The 19,302-nt window shown below is 43.4% G+C and overlaps 1 protein-coding gene across 3 annotated transcripts in view; it reads right to left on the bottom strand.

Annotated features, from left to right (window-relative positions):
• The window catches only part of LOC126481147 (probable cytochrome P450 301a1, mitochondrial), a 517,008-nt gene that overhangs the window by 36,458 nt on the left and 461,248 nt on the right, over nt 1-19,302 (bottom strand). For all 3 annotated transcript variants that reach the window (XM_050104709.1, XM_050104710.1, XM_050104708.1), the window contains one exon: nt 5,150-5,318. In XM_050104709.1, the coding sequence (XP_049960666.1) occupies nt 5,150-5,318 (169 nt within the window). The remainder of the gene's footprint in view (nt 1-5,149; nt 5,319-19,302) is intronic.

A 19,302-nucleotide genomic window follows, 5' to 3' on the forward strand; every position in this document is an offset into this window, starting at 1 on the left:
CTTCCATGGTGTCAAGCGAGAGCTGATTGGAGGCCAGGATGGAGGTGTGTTGTGTTTCCTGATGAAAGCTGCTTCTGCCTGGTGCCAGTCACGGCCTTTTTTTTTGGTTAGGAGGAGGACAGTTGAGGGCCTGCAACAAACCTGACTGCACCTACACCTGGAATTAGGATGTGGGGTGCTATTTCATATGACAGCAGGAGCAATCTGGTGGTCATCTCATGCAACCTAACTGCAAATTTGTACGTCGCACAGATGATTCGAGCAGTTGTGCTGCAATTCACGAACAGCATTTCAGAAGATGTTTTTCAAGAGGCTGACGATTGCCCACGTGCTGCTTTTGTACACCAACATGTTCTACAGAGTGTGGACATGTTGCTTTGGCCTGCTCGATCTCCAGATCTGTCTCCAGTCGAGCACACGTGGGACTTCATCGGACGAAAACTCCAGCGCTTTCCACAAATAGCAGTAACTGTACCTATGTTGACTGACCATGTGCAACAGGCATGGAACTCCATCTCAAAGACTGACATTCAGCACATCTACAACACAAATCATGCACGTTTGCAAGCTAGCATTCAACATTCTTGAGGTTACAACGGTTATTAACATACCAGCATTGAACACTTAAACTACTGACCATTAAAATTCCTACGCCAAGAAGAAATTCAGATGATAAACGGGTATTCATTGGACAAACATATTATACTAGAATTGACATGTGATTATATTTTAACGCAGTTTGGGTGCATAGATCCTGAGAAATTAGTATCCAGAACAATCACCTCTGGCCATAATAACGGCCTTGATACGCTTGGGCATTGAGTCAAACAGAGCTTGGATGGCGTCTACAGGTACAGCTGCCCATGAAGCTTCAACACGATACCACAGTTCATCAAGAGTAGTGACTGGCGTATTGTGACGAGCCAGTTGATCGGACACCATAGACCAGACGTTTTCAATTGGTGAGAGATCTGGAGAATGTGCTGGCCAGGGCAGCAGTCGAACGTTTTCTGTATCCAGAAAGGCCCGTACAGGACCTGCAACATGCGCTCGTGCATTATCCTGCTGAAATGTAGGGTTTCGCAAGTATCGAATGAAGGGTAGAGCCACGGGTCGTAAGAAATCTGAATCGTAACGTCCACTGTTCAAAGTGCCGTCAATGCGAACAAGAGGTGACCGAGACGCGTAACCAATGGCACTCCATACCATCACGCCAGGTGATACTCCAGTATGGCGATGACGAATACACGCTTCCAATGTGCGTTCACCGCTATGTCGCCAAACAGGGATGCGACCATCATGATGCTGTAAACAGAACCTGGATTCATCCGAAAAAATGACGTTTTACCATTCGTGCACCCAGGTTCGTAGTTGAGTACACCATCGCAGGCACTCCTGTCTGTGATGCACCGTCAAGGGTAACCGCAGCCATGGTCTCCGAGCTGATAGTCCATGCTACTGCAAACGTCGTCGAACTGTTCGTGCAGATGTTTGTTGTCTTTCAAACGTCCCCATCTGTTGACTCAGGGATCGAGACGCGGCTGCACGATCCGTTACAGCCATGCGGATAAGATGCCTGTCATCTCGACTGCTAGTGATATGAAGCCGTTGGGATCCAGCACGGCGTTCCGCATTACCCTCATGAACCCACCGACTTCATATTCTGCTAACAGTCATTGAATCTCGACCAACGCGAGCAGCAATGTCGCTATACGATAAACCGCAATCGCGATAGGCTACAATCCGACCTCTATCAAAGTCGGAAACGTGTTGGTACGCATTTCTCCTCCTTACACGAGGCATCACAAGGACGTTTCACCAGGAAACGCCAGTCAACTGCTGTTTGTGTATGAGAAATCGGTTGGAAACTTTCCTCATGTAAGCACGTTGTAGGTTTTGCCACCGGCGCCAACCTTCTGTGAATGCTCTGAAAAGCTAATCATTTGCATATCACAGCATCTTCTTCCTGTCGGTTAAATTTCCGTCTGTAACACGTCCTGTTAGTGGTGTAGCAATTTTAATGGCCAGTAGTGTACAATGGCTTATGTCGCACTTACATTGACCTGCGATCTTGCAATGTTAATCACTTGAAATGACAGCTAGGCAAATGTATTACCGAAATTTCATTAATCTGCATTAATTTTTTTTTATTTTTTGTGCTGCGGTTTTTTATCCCGTCCGTGTATTACGAAACTTGGTGATGGTATTAGTTCTCTGCTACACACTGACCCTTCAGTGCAAGACATTTTCCCCAACGATGCATGACTTGATAGTGAACTCGGTTATAGAAGTCTGCAGTTTGGCTGTTCAGCAAACGTAGCTCCTCAAAAACCGTCTTCGTCATGCTGAAGATGCAAGCCGTGCAACGCTTTCTTCATCAGTAGGAACAGGAGTAACAGGCTACGTGCCATGTCAGAAAAATATAGGTGTGAGAAAAATTTGATAGTCCAAAGAAACAGCATGTTTGACTGCATCTTGCACACAGCGTGTGAGGGTGATGTGGAGTATATCACCCCCTTGGATGGGTGCCCAGGGAGCTCTACCCAGACAGCTCGCCGTAAGCTCGTCAGGAGATTTCGGTAATATGCACAGTTTGCCTCTTACGAGCATAATCCGGACGAATCACACCGCAGTAGTCCCAAAACAAAATCATCACTGTTCCCGATGACGGTTGGATCCTTGCAATTTTCGGCAGTGGTGAATCCACATGTTTACATGCCCGCTTTCCTCCATTGTTTGGATTCAGGGTAACGTATCCAGCACTCACCCATGATGATTCAGTGGCGAACGAAGTATTCTGGATTTACCTGAGATACGTGCAACATTTGCGCTGTTGCCTCGATTCGGGAATATTTTTGAATACCTGTCAGCAGCAGTGTAGAAGCATCACGCGGTGAAGTTGTCGTGTTGAAAATGTCTCACAAGATGAAAACTCATCTATGTCTAAAATCCACTTTTCCCACTATCGCCTCGATTCTGGTGTATCTGTCTTCGTGCACTAAGGCTTACGATTCTCTTGTAGTTCTTGGCTCCACACTGACAGATAGTTCGTCGTTTCTTTCTCCATGTAGACTTGTTTGACCACACTGCAAACATCTACGCTACCTAACTACTGCGCCTTATAATGGTACATTGTTGCCGTACCTTTCACGAACTCATCATTGATAGTAGAAGTTTTGTTACCTTGTAAAACGTGGAAAGCAGGTTACCACGCGTTATCAATGGAACAGGCCATTTGGTTTCGCTCCTCTAGCCGTGTCCTACCGTACTGTGGCATGGGGAAGTGATAACTGAAAATCATTACTAACTCACTGCGATTATTAAGTGATATAGTGACATCATCTGAGTAATGATAGCGCAGAGCAAAACAAGAAAGGTACAAACTAAAGGGGAATCCTCTCTTATGCAAGACATCGTTTTATAGCTTTCATATTACCTAAATACAACGAGGCGCCAAAGAAACTGGTACACGCATGCGTATTCAAATACAAAGATGTGTGAACAGGCACAATACGGAGCTGCGGTTGGCAACGCCTATGTAGGACATCAAGTATCTGGCGCAGTTGTTAGATCGGTTAATGATGCTACATTGGCAGGTTATCATGATTTAAGTGAGTTTGAACGTTGTGTTATAGTCGGCGCACGAGCGAGGCGACACGGCATCTCTGAGGTAGCGATGAAGTGGAGATTTTCCTGTACGAGCATTTCACGAGTGTACCGTGAATATCAGGAATCCGGTAAAACATCAAATCTCCGACATGCCTACTGCCGGAAAAAGATCCTGCAAGAACGGGACCAACGGCGACTGAAGAGAATCGTTCAACGTGACAGAAGCCCAACCCTTCCGCAAATTGCTGCAGATTTCAATGCTGGGCAATCAACAAGTGTCAGTGTGCGAATCATTCAACAAAATATCATAGATTTGTGCTGCTCGAGCCGAAAGCCCACTCCTCTACCCTTGATGACTGCACGACACGAATCTTTACGCCTCGCATTGGCCCTTCAACACCGACATTGGACTGTTGATGGCTGGACACATGTTGCCTGGTCGCCAGAGTCTCGTTTCAAATTGTATTGAGCGGGTGGACGTGTGCGGATGTAGAGACAACATCATGATTTCATGGATCCTGCATGTCAGCAGAGCACTGCTCAAGCTGATGGAGGCTCTGTAATAGTGTGAGGCGTGTGCATTTGGAGCGATATGGGACCCCTTATACGTCTACATACAACTCTGACAAGTGGTACGTACGTAAGCATCCTGTGTAATCACTTGCATCCATTCATGTCCATTGTTCATTCCGACGAAATTGGACGATTTCAGCAGGACAAAGCGACAATCCACACGTCCATAATTGCTACACAGTGGCTCCAGGAACACTCTTTTGGGTTTAAACAACCCCGAGACATGAACATTATTGAGCATATCTGGGATGCCTTGGAACGTGCTGTTCAGAAGAGATCACCTCCTCGTACTCTTACGGATTTATCGACAGCCCTGCAGGCTTCATGGTGTCAATTCCCTCCAGCACTACTTCAGACATTAGTCGAGTTCATTCCAATTCGTGTTGCGGCATGCACGCGGGAGCCCTACACCGTATTAGGCAAGTGTACCAGTATCAAATGGTTCAAATGGCTCTGAGCACTATGGGACTTAACATCTTAGGTCATCAGGCCCCTAGAACTTAGAACTACTTAGACCCAACTAACCTAAAGACATCACACACATCCATGCCCGAGGCAGGATTCGAACCTGCGACTGTAGCAGTCCCGCGGTTCCAGACTGCAGCGCCTAGAACCGCACGGCCACCGCTGCCGGTGTACCAGTATCTTTGGCTCTTCAGTGTATCAGCACCTATGTGCTATCTTCAGTGGGTTATTTATTTATTTTCTTTCCTGCATGATGCTATTGGTTGTGCATATTGGGAGTTTCATATCTACTATAAATTTGACAGGTTGCCATGGTGTTTTTGACGTGTATGTTGTTATTATTATAATAATTATTATTGTTATTGTTATTGTTATTATTTAAAAACTTTTGTAGCTGTAATTTCTTGCAGTCACACACGCGTTTGATAAAATATATCACCAAAGCACAAGGAAATTTCAAACGCCCAGACAGGGGTGCACAGGTAGTGATGTCAGACTGTACCGTGTCGATGCCGGCTCCCATCATGTCGAGGGCCATCACGATGGCGATGCGCGGGTCGTCGTTGGAGAGTAGCAACCTCTCCAGCACGCTGAGTTCTCCAGCTGACACTTGTTCTGCTCCTCGCTTCTTCATTCGGTCCATCGCCTCGTTGATGTGTTTCATTGCCACGCTGCACATGAAGACACAGGCTCTAAATTGGTGCCCACACACATTGACAAAGCCCGTACTTCGATGCCCACAATACAACACGGCTAACTATGAGATGGTGCATGATAATAATAATGAGCGTATGGCATTGGTGGCCGGGAGACCCCTCGAGGGGCGGTTCGGCCGCCGCTCCACAAGTTCTTTAACGCCACTACGGCGACTTGCGAGTGAATGAGGATGAAATGATTATGAAAGACACACAACACCCAGTCATCTCGAGGCAGAGAAAATCCCTGAACCCTCCGGGAATCGAACGCGGGACCCCGCGCGCGGGAAGCGAGAACGCCACCGCAAGACTACGAGTCGCTGACAGATAGTGCATAATACACAACAACACAGGATGTATTTGCCCACCACGCAGAAAAACAGTCTGTAAGTCAACGCCCACCACACGACGACACAAACTGTAAGATGACACCCATTACACAATGACAAAAGCTGTAAGTTTGCACCCAGGACACAATGACACAGGCTGTAGCTCAACTTTTACTACACAACAACACAGCCTGTAATTAATGCCCACTGCACAATAACGCAGGCTGCTTCTTCGCAGCAACATTGGCTATCATTTAATGGTCGTTACACAACAACACAGGCTGTAAGTTGACATCCACTACACAATGAAACAGGCTCTAAGCCAACTACACAGGGACACAGATTGCAACCTCACAGCCACAAGACACCAACACACGTTGTATGTTAACACTCACTACACAATGACAAATGGTGCAAGTTGACTCTCACCACATAATGACGCAGATAATAAGCTGACACTAGACAATGACAGGCTAAAAGTTAACAACCATCATTCAACAACACAGACTGCATGTTAGCACTCACTACACAACAACACAGGTTGTAAGCTTACACACACTGCACTGCGACACAGGTCTTAAGCTGACACCCACTATGCATTGACACAGATCAAAACTGGACACCTGCTACACAACAACATAGGTTGCAAGTCGACACTCACTACACAACAACACAAGCTGTAAGCTGACACTCACCATACTGACATATGTTTTGCATCGGCACTCATTACACCATGACACATGCTAGATAACGCCCACTACAAACTGACATAGACTGTAAGCCGACTTCGACTACAAAGTGACACAGGTCGTAAGTTGGCGTCTGCTAAATGACGACACAGGATGCAAGATGATGCCTACAGCCCACTGACACAAGCTGTAAGCTAATGCCTACCACAGGACTTATGTCTTCAAGTAACGCATTCTACACAGCAACACAAGCTATTAGTTCACACCCACTACACAACGAAACCAGTTGTAAGTGGTGTCCATTATACAACAGGACAGAACACCATACAGGGACACAGGCAGTAGGTCAGTGTCCACTACACAATTCCACAGCTGTAAGTTGACGACCTGTATATAGTGACACAGCCTGTAAGTTGACATCCACTACAGAACAAGATAGAACACACATTGTAAGCTGACTCCCACTACACATTGACACTGTCTGTAAGCTGCACAGGACGTGGGCTGTAATCTGACACCCCTCTCACAGTAACACAGAGTGGAAATTTATAGCCATTGCACCACAACGCAGCCTGTCAGTTGATGCCTACCACAGAGTGACACAGGCTTCTAGACAGCAAAAAAGGCTAAAACCGGCGTCCACTACACTACAACACTAGGTGTAAATTGGAGGCCCCTACACAGCTCCAGATGTAAATTAACGTCATTCACACAACGACACTGGTTGTAGTTTGCACCCACTACACAACGACACAAATCATAAGCTGGTGCCCACTACACAGTAAAATGGAAATGCCGTGTGGCTAGGGCCTCCCGTCGGGTAGACCGTTCGCCTGGTGCAAGTCTTACAAGTTGACGCCACTTCGTCGACTTGCGTGTCGACGAGGATGAAATGATGTTGATAAGGACAACACAACACCCAGTCCCTGAGCGGAGAAAATCTCCGACTCAGCCAGTGACAGAGACTGTATGTTGATACCCATTACACAACATCAAAGCTGACACCTACTACACAGTGACACAGGCTGTAAGCTGACGGTGGTCTCGTGGTTCTAGGCGCGCAGTCCGGAACCGCGCGTCTGCTACGGTCGCAGGTTCGAATCCTGCCTCGGGCATGGATGTGTGTGATGTCCTTAGGTTAGTTAGGTTTAAGTAGTTGTAAGTTCTAGGGGACTGATGACCACAGAAGTTAAGTCCCATAGTGCTCAGAGCCATTTGAATCATTTTGTAAGCTGACACTCACTACAGAATAACACAGCCTCTAAGATGACACACACCATGCAGCGACAGCAGGTGTACGCTGAAGCCCACTACACAACGACACAGGCTGTAGGTTCATTCCCACTACAGAACGACACAGGCTGTAGGCTATCACTCACTGCACAGCGACACAGGCCATAATCTGATACCCAATACATACCAAGACAGGCTGTAAACTGATGGCTATTACACGACAACACTGGTTGAAAATTAGTGCCCACTACATAGCGACAGACACTGTAGGTTGACACTCACTACACAAAAACAGATGTTGTAAATTTATGACCATTACGCAACAACACTGTCTCTAAGCTGACTCGCCCTGCATAATGACACAAGATGAAAACTGTGGCCATCTACAAAGTGCCATAGGTCGTAGGTTTGATGCAGCAAGGAAACATACACAATGTGTATATCCCATATCTCACCAATATTTCACAAAAATTGGCCAATATTGTTAAACAGCGTCAAATAACAACACCTTTTCAACCAACAAGAAGCTGTATCAAAGACATCCCAATAACTTTAAAAACAATAATGACAAATTCAACAAATCTCATATTTACACAGTTGCTTTCAATGAGCCATATGCACAACAAATAGCTCAAAAGGCCCTGACTTACACACATGAAGCAATCAGATATGAGAAAAATCATCAATAGCCACACATATCAAAGATACAGGTCACTGCTTGAAGAATGTAAATGAAGGCCACAAAGTGCTGTGCCCTTTAAATTAGGGTCACAAAATGGATATTTATGAATAACTTGAGATTTATATCCGTAGAAAGAAAGAGGGCCAAAACATCCTGAATGAGCATTCTCAAATCAAATCAAGCAATTTTTTAAAAGTAGCGACACCTTGTGTGATAGATTTGATAAATATAGAATTATCGTGAAGTCTCAGTTCATTGCTAAGAAATAATGGATATATTTACATAACACGTAGCTATAATCCATTTCTGTAATACTGTGGGCCTATTGTATTTTTTCTTTTTTTTTCAATTTACTCAAGAAGAAGGAGTACGGAAGAGAACGTTTGGGTGTTGTTAGTGAGCAACTGCGTGGTTTATCTTATCTGGAGGTGCAACAGCGGTTTCACAAATCAGCATCCACAAGAGCGTACACAACATGAACTCTGGTTTGCTCTCCAACAGTGGAAGTAATGCGTCGAAATGGAAGGACACCATGTTAATGTGCGTTCAAAATGTATGCATAGATATTGAACCAACATATACGGGCATTATGAAAAAGTATCCATTATTTCTCAGAAATTTATAGAGACATTATGACCACTCCATCACATATGCTTATCATGAATCTAACAATTTCTCCACACACATTTTAGCTCACAATCTAATTACAAATGTTATGAAACAGGCCATAACTATAGAATTCTGTAAATATCAAACGATACCTAACCATTCTGTAACACGTATATTTTGACGCCCATAATTTTAGTCATAAAACCTATAACGTAGACGATATATACAGGGCCTTTTTCGTGTACCTGTAGTTTCACATTATTTATGTAATTATATTTCATTTTCATTACGTTATTACACAGAAATTTGTGACAGTGGAACTGTGCAACAGTCAGAAAAGTTCTACTTGGTTGTGCTGGAAAATAATGTATCCGAATATTTTATGCGAAAATTCTTAATGATTTTTAAATAAAATAAACATTAACATTTTACATCTTTATTCTTCATGTGTACATACTTATGTTTCAACATAGTCACGCTGGCGATGAAAACATTTATCCCAAAAGAGACCAGTTGGTTGATACTGTCACTGTAGAATTGTGTACATTGTTGATGAAGCCACAACCGCAATTCTGCTTGGATCGATTCATCGCTATCAAACTAAAGTCCTCTAAGGCATTCTTTAAGTTTTGGAAATAGCTGAAAATCGGATGGCGCCAAGTCTTGACTGTATGGGATGATCGATTACAAGGAGGCCAAGTCGCCGGACTATTGCAGGTTTCGCACCGTTCGTGCGTGGTCTGGCATTCTCATGCTGAAGAAGAGGGTGATCCAAATGTGGAAGGTTGAAAACTCAATTATAGCATGCCGTTTCTCACGAATCGACATAGTTCGTTACACACCGCCGTATTACACGCTACAATTCGGAGCCCTTTGAGGCAGAAGATTCAACTCGCGTCAGCAAAGTGGGAAAGTAACCGAGTAATATATAATACCTCAGCCGATATTGAAACAGAATAAAAAATTCGGAGACACTTCTCCTCAGTACGCCCTCGTAATTATTGTCCATCGGGGCCTTTTTTTATGTACCGGTAAACAGCTTCACAATTTTCATTTTCATTATCCTATCACATAGAAATTCATAACAAATGATTGGTGCAAGAGTCAGAAGTAATTTCGTCAGGTCCTGATATTATTAAGTACATATGAAAAATGCTTCGTGTCACTGAACTACAGTAATACAAGACATGTACATAGGCCTTCATTCCTTCATCACTCGCCTGCTTGAAATGATTCTCTTATGCAAACTGCCTAGTTTTAAAATTCTTCGGTGAAAAATGTAACTACTTTGCTTCTTCGGCGAAAAATATAACTTCTTCGCTGTATAACGACACTGTGTGACTAACGTAAAATGGGAAAGCAATTGCGATTTTCTGCGGCAGAATGGGGCTCAAATACTGCTTCACTTGCACTGTAGGTACTTTTAATATCTTTAAAACATCCCCTGTATTAAGGCTTTAAGTTCCGTGGTTAATTCTCTTAATTACCAATAGTGGAAACAACAACATAAGTTCTTGTCCGCCTCAGATACTGCTGCACAAAATCATCAACGCTTTCGACTAACAACGACCATATAGAAAACACCTTCCACCTGATGATGATGAGTGTCCATCGAAACGCTTAGCGGGCAAAATAAATCATCGTGACTGACGCAGAATTATATGTTTTCTCTTCTTTAAGTGTCAGTAGCAGCAGCAAAACCATAGTCCATAATGGTGTAGTGACAGTGATAACTGATGTCGATTATGACAAGATGATGATAATGAGATGTAAATTCTCTTTTTTTTGAGAATGCAGTGGTTATATTCTAAGCCCAAACATCGTGAAGCTCCTGAAGGAAAAGAAGCTTCTCTCAAAGTAGCTGCAGAGCTTGCGTTTTTGGTCGAGTTCTTGAAAACAAATGATGCACGTGAATTATCAGTATTTTGCGTATTTATTGACCGAATTTGTATATTTAAAATGTTTTCATAATCTACTCATTAAAAGGTATAAACTTACATTAAAAGTTTAACACAATAAGACAATTGTTACAGTCGAAAATTTGTCTTGAGTCAGTGCAACCGACAGAGCACTAACAGCCGGATTTTATTGATCTGACAAAATGTACACCAGCAATGAGGCTCCTTTCATATTGTTAACGCTGCCTCTCGTGAGAATACGGCATCAACGTGTCCTTCACAGTGATGCCTCAACAGCTGACTCTGTTCACTCCCCTTATATTCTTTACCAGGTTTGGTAGCAACAGTAAACATCAACAATGCTAACGCACTTTGGCGGTCGTTCTACTTATCGCAGAGAATTGCAACTCTACTCATTTACATATTCCAGGAAGGTGTGTGCATATACGAAGCTATACTGACATACAACCATGTCCTCTAGGTACTTCACTTTCTTTACAAGCAGTGTATGTAGATGTAGGTTGGTGCACCTGATTACTGTCGGTAGGTAATGAGATGAGGGAAATATTAGGAAGAATTTTATGTGAGGAAGTTGAGATGTCAACGTTTGAAGAAACTGTAGGGTAGGTTGTTGGTGGTAGTAAATGATAGGATGCCAGGTGGCCAGGGGAAGATTTGGTATGAACTCTCATTTTAGGCGGTTTGTGACGGGCAAGGTAGGTTATTTTTAGAAGAAAGGGTGGATTTCAAGGATGAGTCCATGGTCCATGATGGTAAGGTGACTGAAAGTACGTTAGGAAATGACACGGAGAGTATGGAGTTGAGGGGAAAAATTTTGTTGGTAGAGGTGTAGCACGTGGCCAAGGTTGGGAAGACTGTTGGGTGTTGGAACTCAAGACTATGGCAGTTCTAAAAGAATCAAAGTTGCTCTAGGTGTTTGATGAGGTGTGGGAACTTCATGATTTGGTACAAGATACGAGTGTGAGAATGGAGTGAGATACGTAAAATAAGACGAGGCGCATATCATTCCAGCATTGGAGAGAGGGACGAAACTTTGGAGTCCATACTACATTGGGTCAGACAAGAAAGTCCTCAATTTCTCCCGACATACCTCGTGACGAAAGAGTTCACGGGTGAACTGCCGTGTGTCAGTGTCCAACGGGCACAATATTTCGGCAAGCGACCACGTTGCCATCATCAGGTGCGTTCATGAACTGACCGCCGAAGCGCCGGCACCGTGGTTTTATCTCCTCCCCCCACCCCCTCCCTCCCATCTCCAGGTGTCCCGAAAGCTGTCCGCACCCAGGCGCGGAGAGTTGAGCATCCGTTCCGTTCGCGGTCCGCACCCAGGAACGCGTGATGGCGGCGTCTTCTCAGTATCTCTGCCTGTTCTCGACGTTAGTTCGTGGTGCCTTTTCCTTTTAATCGGCTTTAAAGCCGGTTCCCAGGCCTTACTAAGGATGTAACCACTATCTCGGTTGATCGGCTGTTCCCGTACTCGAATCTCGATGGTTTATTTAATGACACAGTCCCATTATTTGGACGTCTGCGTCAGAACCTTGGTCTGGTCGTGATTCATTCTCTGTAATTCCGAGAGACAATATTCAGCAACCGCCGGCTTGTTAGGCGGATGCAGTCTGGTGTGCCGTTGATGTTCTTGGCAATGATCTGCGATAGTACGCACCGTTTGACCTATGTAAGTCATGCCACATTCGCAGGGGATCGGGTGGACTCCGTATTTCCATAGTCCTAGATCGTCTTTGACGTTACCAAATAGTGTTTGTGTCGAAATTTGTGGGTGAAAGCCAGACTTCACTTGATGTTTTTGAAGAATTCCATCTAACTTTAAAGATAAAGCGCCACAGAACGGAATATATGCTATGCCCTCATCCTACTGAGGTTCTCTTCTGTTTTCCCCAGCTGTACAGTCGGAGTGGGACGTAGAGCTCTCCGAATTTGCTTCTCTGTGTAGCCGTTTTTCCGGAAAACCGACCTCAGATGTTCAAGTTCTTTGTTAAGGCTCTCATTGTCAGATTGGGTATGGGCTCTGTGAACCAATGTTTTGAGGAAGCCGTTCCTCTGCGCTGTATGGTGGCAGCATGTAAGTAAAGGTCGGTGTGCGTCTTCTTACGGTACACGCTGTGACTCAATATGCCGTCTGCTCTTCTTTTAACCAGGACATCCAGAAAGGGGAGCACTACGGACTTTCATGGTAAACTTGATGTTCTGGTGTATGAAACTGTGCTGTATGAGGAAACATTCAGCTTGTCTCTGTCTTGTGGCCATATGACAAAGGTTCGTCAACAAAGCGGAAGAAACAGGTAGGTTTCCACTGCGCTGAATCCAGGGCTTCCACCTCAAAATCATGCATGTTGGCGACGACTGGTGAAAGTGAACTCCCCAAGGCTGCTACTTCCTTCTGCTCGTAGTGTCCACCGTCGAAGATAAAGTATGTCGACGTCAGGACGGACATACTTCTCATGCTGCAAAGAGACTCATTTCATGACCCAAGGTATGTAACGTAGCTGTGCTATCCTTGTGTGACCGAGTGGACAATTTGTTTCTCCTTTCAAGCGCTAATCATCTGGGGCCATTTAGACCTCGCCAGGCGTTGAGTATATCCCTCGTTGTAGTTGTCTTCAAGCCAAGGACTGGTTTGATGCAGGTCTCCATGTTACTCTACCCTGCACAAGCCTCGTGATCTTCGAATAATTACTCCAGTCTACATCCTTTTGAACTTGCTTTGGTCTCTCTCTCTACAATTTTTACTTTCCACACTTCCCTCCAGAATTAAACCGATCCCTTGATGTCTCAGAATGTGTCCTATCAACTGACCGCTTCTTTTAACCAAGTTGTGCCACAAATTACTTTTCTGCCCTCCTCGTTGGTTACATGATCTACACTCCTAATCTTCATCATTCTTCTGTAGCACCACATTTCAGAAGCTTCTATTCTCTGCCTGACTAAACTGTTTATCGACCACATTTCACTTCCACTTACGGCTACACTCCAGACTAATACCTTCAGAAAATATAATTGAGACTGGGTTTTCTGCCAGTAGTCCAGGTCTTACAAACACGATATTTCGACGTGATAACTCGAAGTCTTCATCAGGTGGTCCCTGAGGCTAGCGCAGGGAAAACATGGTGGAGACATCGACTTACAGTGTCGAAATATCGTGTTGTGAAGATGCGGACCATCGGTAGAACACGCAACGTCAACGAGATGGCAACGAATCGCAGGGGTAGTCTAAGAGACTATACTTTCAGTAAAGATTTGCTAACACTTAAACGTGTATTTGATGCTAACGAATTTCTCTCCTTCATAAGTACGATGGTTGGTACATTAATAGTGGCAACTATTTATTTACAGCTCGTAAAAAATAGATACGTGTTTCAAAGTTTTACTGACCTTCAGAGTAGTCACCAGCATTGTGTGTAACTCGTACTTTTCTTGCCATTGCAAGCCTCTATTTTACATCCTCTCTGCTTCAGCCATCATCAGTTATTTTTCTGCCCAAATAACAAAACTCATCTACTACTTTCAATGTTATGTTCCTAATCTGCTTCCCGCAGCATCGCATGATTTTATTCGACCTCATTCCATCACCGCTGTTTTGCTTTTGCTATTGTATGTGCACCTGCTCTCTTTTTAATTTTATAATATTGCATTCTTCTTGCTGAGGGAATTTCGCCTGTCTCTTATATCTTACACACCAGGTGGAATACTTTTGTTACAGCTGGTTTTCCAAGGATATGAGTAGTTCTGAGGGACTGTAGTCTGCTCCAGGTACCTTGTTTCGACTTAGCTCTTCCAATGCTCTATTAAATTCTTCTCTCAGTACCATATCTCCTATTTCATATTCATCTATGTCCTCTTTCCTTCCTATAATATTACCTTCATTTCATTTTAATAGTCCCTCTATATACTCCTTCCACCTTTCAGTTTCCCCTTCTTTGTTTACCACGAGTTTTAGATCTGAGCTCTTGGCATTCATATAGCTGCTCTTCTTTTCTTCATACGTCTCTTTAATTTTCGACCGACCGGTATCTATCTTTCCTTCAGTGGTATATGCTTATACATCCTTCCATTTGTCATCCAAGCATTTCTGTTTCGCCATTCTGCACGTCTTATCAGTTTCATGTTCTACACGTTTGTATTCCCTTTCTTCTGCTTCATGTGCTGCATTTTTATATTTTCTCCTCTCATCAGTTAAATTCAGTATCTCTTGTGATATCCAAGCATTTATACTTTCCGTCATGAACAAATATATTCCATACTCGCTAGATAGTCGTAGGATACCTACAACGTGAGCAGCTGTATCACAGAAAGAAAAACAATAATTTCGACAGGCCATAGTAGAACCTTAGTCAAATTACGACGACAGATGTGTTTCCTTCTTATACAACGTGTCGAACGATATTTTCACAAGTAAACAACAAGCAAATGCGATTCCTGAATGAGAAAAATGCTGCGTAATCTTTCCCTATAAACAGAACGTACATGACGTTATTGCTGCGGTTGCACGGAAATGATAATCATTTGTATTTCCAAGCATGTAGTGCACTTCACACCAATTTGACGTATGTTCCATGCCGTCTTCAAGGAGTTTGCAATTTTGCCAGCACTGTAATTTCAACGTGATGACGGATTATGATAACACACGACCTAGTAATTAAAACAGAGCGTAAAAGGTAACACAAATACACATAATACGTCGAAAGCACTGTGTAATCCCACAGTAATCCTATATTCGTATCTCCCAGATCCATTTAGTTGTAATTTCGCTGAGTAGTTGATGTAGCCATTAATCAAAACATCAGTAATAAAATACTCATTGCGAAGAATGTAAAGCATACACATAGCATTAAAAAGAGCTTGTAAAGACGCCGTAAATGAGTAGGCCACAGAATTTTGCACTTTAATTTTCAACATGATTTTATTATAGCTTCCTAGCATATTATACAGCCCGCTGGACCAGTAATCGAACTCAGGACGCTGCCATTCACTGACAGTGTTCTCACCGAATGAGCTATCCTGAGATGACCCATGACCCATCCTCAGAGCTTCATTACGTTCATTGTCCCAATAACGGCATTATAAAGTATGCATGTTTTAGGTGCAGTAATCAAACTGCTGAAATAGGTCGTTGTGTAAGATCACTTCCTTTATCAGTTTTCCGACTGGTTTGGTGCGGCCCACATTGACTTACTCTCCTGTGCCATCCTCTTTATCTCAGAGTAGCACTTACAGCCAATGTCCACATTTCTTAGATGGATGTATTCCAGTCTCTGTCTTCCCCTACAATTTTTACCCTCATCATCTTCCTGTAGCATCATGGAAGTTATTGCCAGATGTCTTAACACATGTCCTGTAATCCTATTTCCTCCTCATGTTAGTGTTTTCCTCATACTTCTTTCCTCGCCGATTCTGTGAGGAACCTCCTCATTTCTATGGCACCACATCTCAAACACTTCGACTCTATTCTTTCCCGGCCCCATTTCTTCTTCAATGTATAGATTAAAGCGTAAAGGTGAAAGACTACATCCCTGCCTTACATCATTTTTAATTATTTACTTATATGTCAAGTTCAAATGGTTCAAATGGCTCTGAGCACTATGGGACTCAACTGCTGAGGTCATTAGTCCCCTAGAACTTAGAACTAGTTAAACCTAACTAACCTAAGGACATCACAAACATCCATGCCCGAGGCAGGATTCGAACCTGCGACCGTAGCGGTCTTGCGGTTCCAGACTGCAGCGCCTTTAACCGCACGGCCACTTCGGCCGGCTATGTCAAGTTCATCTTTTATCTAAAACAAATGCTTGTTTAATTGATAGACCTAACTAATCTTCAATGATTACTCTGATTTTATATGATACAGATAGAGTATGAAAATAATACTACGATTTCCTTATACTACATAAAAATCTTTATACACACATCAAAAAAAATTTGCATCAGCTTTGTTTACAGAGTTCCGGAACCCGTGCAGAAAATTGGAATAGACTTCAACATAAACATCATTTACACCCTTTTAATTGCTCATGAAACCACACATTGCATGTCGTATCACCATACAGCGAGACCTTCAGAGGTGGTGGCATACTACCCACAAGTTCATTAAGGCACCGTTGGTCCAGATTGTCCCACTCCTCAACGGCGATTCAGCGTAGATCCCTCAGAGTGCTTGGGGGGTCACGTCGTCCATAAACAGCCCTTTTCAATCTATCCAAGGCATGTTCGATACGGTTCATGTCTACAGAACATGCTGGCCACTCTAGTCGAGCGATGTCGTTATCCTGAAGGAAGTCATTCACAAGATGCGCACGATGGAGGTGCGAATTGTCGCCTACGAAGACGAATGCCTCGCCAATACGCTGCCGATATGATTGCACTATTGGTCGGAGGATGGCATTCACGTATCGTACAGCCTTTACTGCGACTTCCATGACCACCAGACGTGTACGTCGGCCACACATAATGCCACCCCAAAACAGCAGGGAACCTCCACAATGCTGCACTCGCTGGACAGTGTGTCTATGGCGTTCAGCCTGACTGGGTTGCCTCCAAACACGTCTCCGACAATTGTCTGGTTGAAGACATATGCGACACTCATCGGTAAAGAGAACGTGATGCCAATCCTGAGCGGTCCATTTGGCATATCTCTGGGTCCATCTGTACCGCGCTGCATGGTGTTGTGGTTGCAAAGATGGACCTCACCATGGACGTCGCGAGTGAAGTTGTGCTTCATGCAGACTATAGTACATAGATTGACTCGTAAGACGACGTCCTGTGGCTGCACAAAAAGCATTATTGAACATGGTGACGTTGTTTTCGTGGTTCCTCCGAGCCATAATCCGTAGATAGTGGTCATCCACCGCAGTAGTAGCCCTTGGGCGGCCTGAGCGAGGTATGTCATCGACAGTTCCTGTCTCTCTGTGTCTCCTGCATGTCTGAACAACATCGCTTTAGTTTACTCCGAGACGCCTGGACACTTCTATTGTTGAGATCCCTTCCTGGCACAAAGTAACAATGCGAACGATCGAACCGCGGTATTGACCCTCTAGCCATGGTTGAACTACTGACAACACAAGCCGCGTACCTCCTTCCTGGTGGAAAGACTGGAACTGATCGGCTGTCTGACCCCCTCCGTTTAATAGGCGCTGCTCATGCATGGTTGTTTACAACTTTGGGAGGAGGTGGGGGGGGGGGGGCGTTAGTGACGTGGGGGGACTGTGTCTGTGATACAATATCCACAGTCAACGTCTATCTTCAGGACTTCTGGGAACTGGGATGATGTAAAGCTTCTTTTGATGTTTGTAGTTAAATTGGTTAACTCAGTTCATAATTTTGCTATTGTTACCAAGTAGAGATAACTGACACACAAGACATTCGTACAGCGTTTTGTGTGACTCATCTAAGGTTTAAATATAGCATTGCTTTAATCTATTTCAAAGTGTTTAAATTAATTTATTGTTTTTACTCATATTCTTTTGTTTAGTGTTTCTTTTTCACGTGTTCTATTATTATCTTCAAACTATAATGTTTTGAAATTCAAGAAACAACTACATAAAAAATAAGCTTTTGCTACTTTGTAACAGTACATGTCTTGATTTGTGGTGTAATTATTACTTGGGCATAGAGTTTTTAATTTTGGTGTTCGTTTGTATAAGATATGAGATTTCGACAATGTTTCTGCTTCAGCGACATTTACATTGGAAGGGGGCTAGCGATCGCCATTTTGTACTATGTTTCTGTGCACAAAGATGGCTCACTTGTCAAACGGCGATATATCATGTCTTCTTACTACAAGAATGATGTTCTGCTGTGAAATGTCTGATCCGTAATATCCTTGGAACAGTGAGTCCAACCATTACAATTCCGACCTCATATAAACGACAACGTATGTTGTACATTGTAGAGGAGTTTATTAGCATCAAAGACTGTGTAACAGTATTTTCTTGGATTATACAAACTCATTTTGGAGGTGGCATACATTAGAAGTCTAGCTGAAACCAGTGTTGAGATCCCGAAACTATAGCTCTTAGTATTTGTGCATTCCGTCTTGTTTTAAAAATAAATTTGCTTGCTATAGTTTCAAGTTGTCTGTTGAAATAATAATTGTAGAACAAATTCTTGATCACTTGAGAAATTCTTTAATAAAAATTTGAGATTCAATTGAGGAACTTCGATGTGCTGAAGGAATTCTGACTTGGTTTAAGATAAGTCGTAAATTTCAAGAGAAGATTCAAGTAGGACAAGAGTAGCTATTGTTGAAACAGATCTGAACCCGTTTAAGTTCATAAGCTCTCAGTCCAACGTCAAGATTTTTCTGCTGTGCGATAGTGAACCTTATATTAGAAGACTGAGCTGCGCCTTGTTAGCAAAGAAATGTAATTCATTTGGCAGAGAGTGATGTTATCATGTTCCCAAACAAAAAACTACGAATATTTAATTGTGCATTTTGGTATTTCTCAGATACACATACACTTGAGGATATAAGTCGTACTTTTTTTA

This window comes from Schistocerca serialis, chromosome 5 (genome assembly GCF_023864345.2).
Source record: "Schistocerca serialis cubense isolate TAMUIC-IGC-003099 chromosome 5, iqSchSeri2.2, whole genome shotgun sequence".
Classification (NCBI taxonomy): Eukaryota; Metazoa; Arthropoda; class Insecta; order Orthoptera; family Acrididae; genus Schistocerca; species Schistocerca serialis.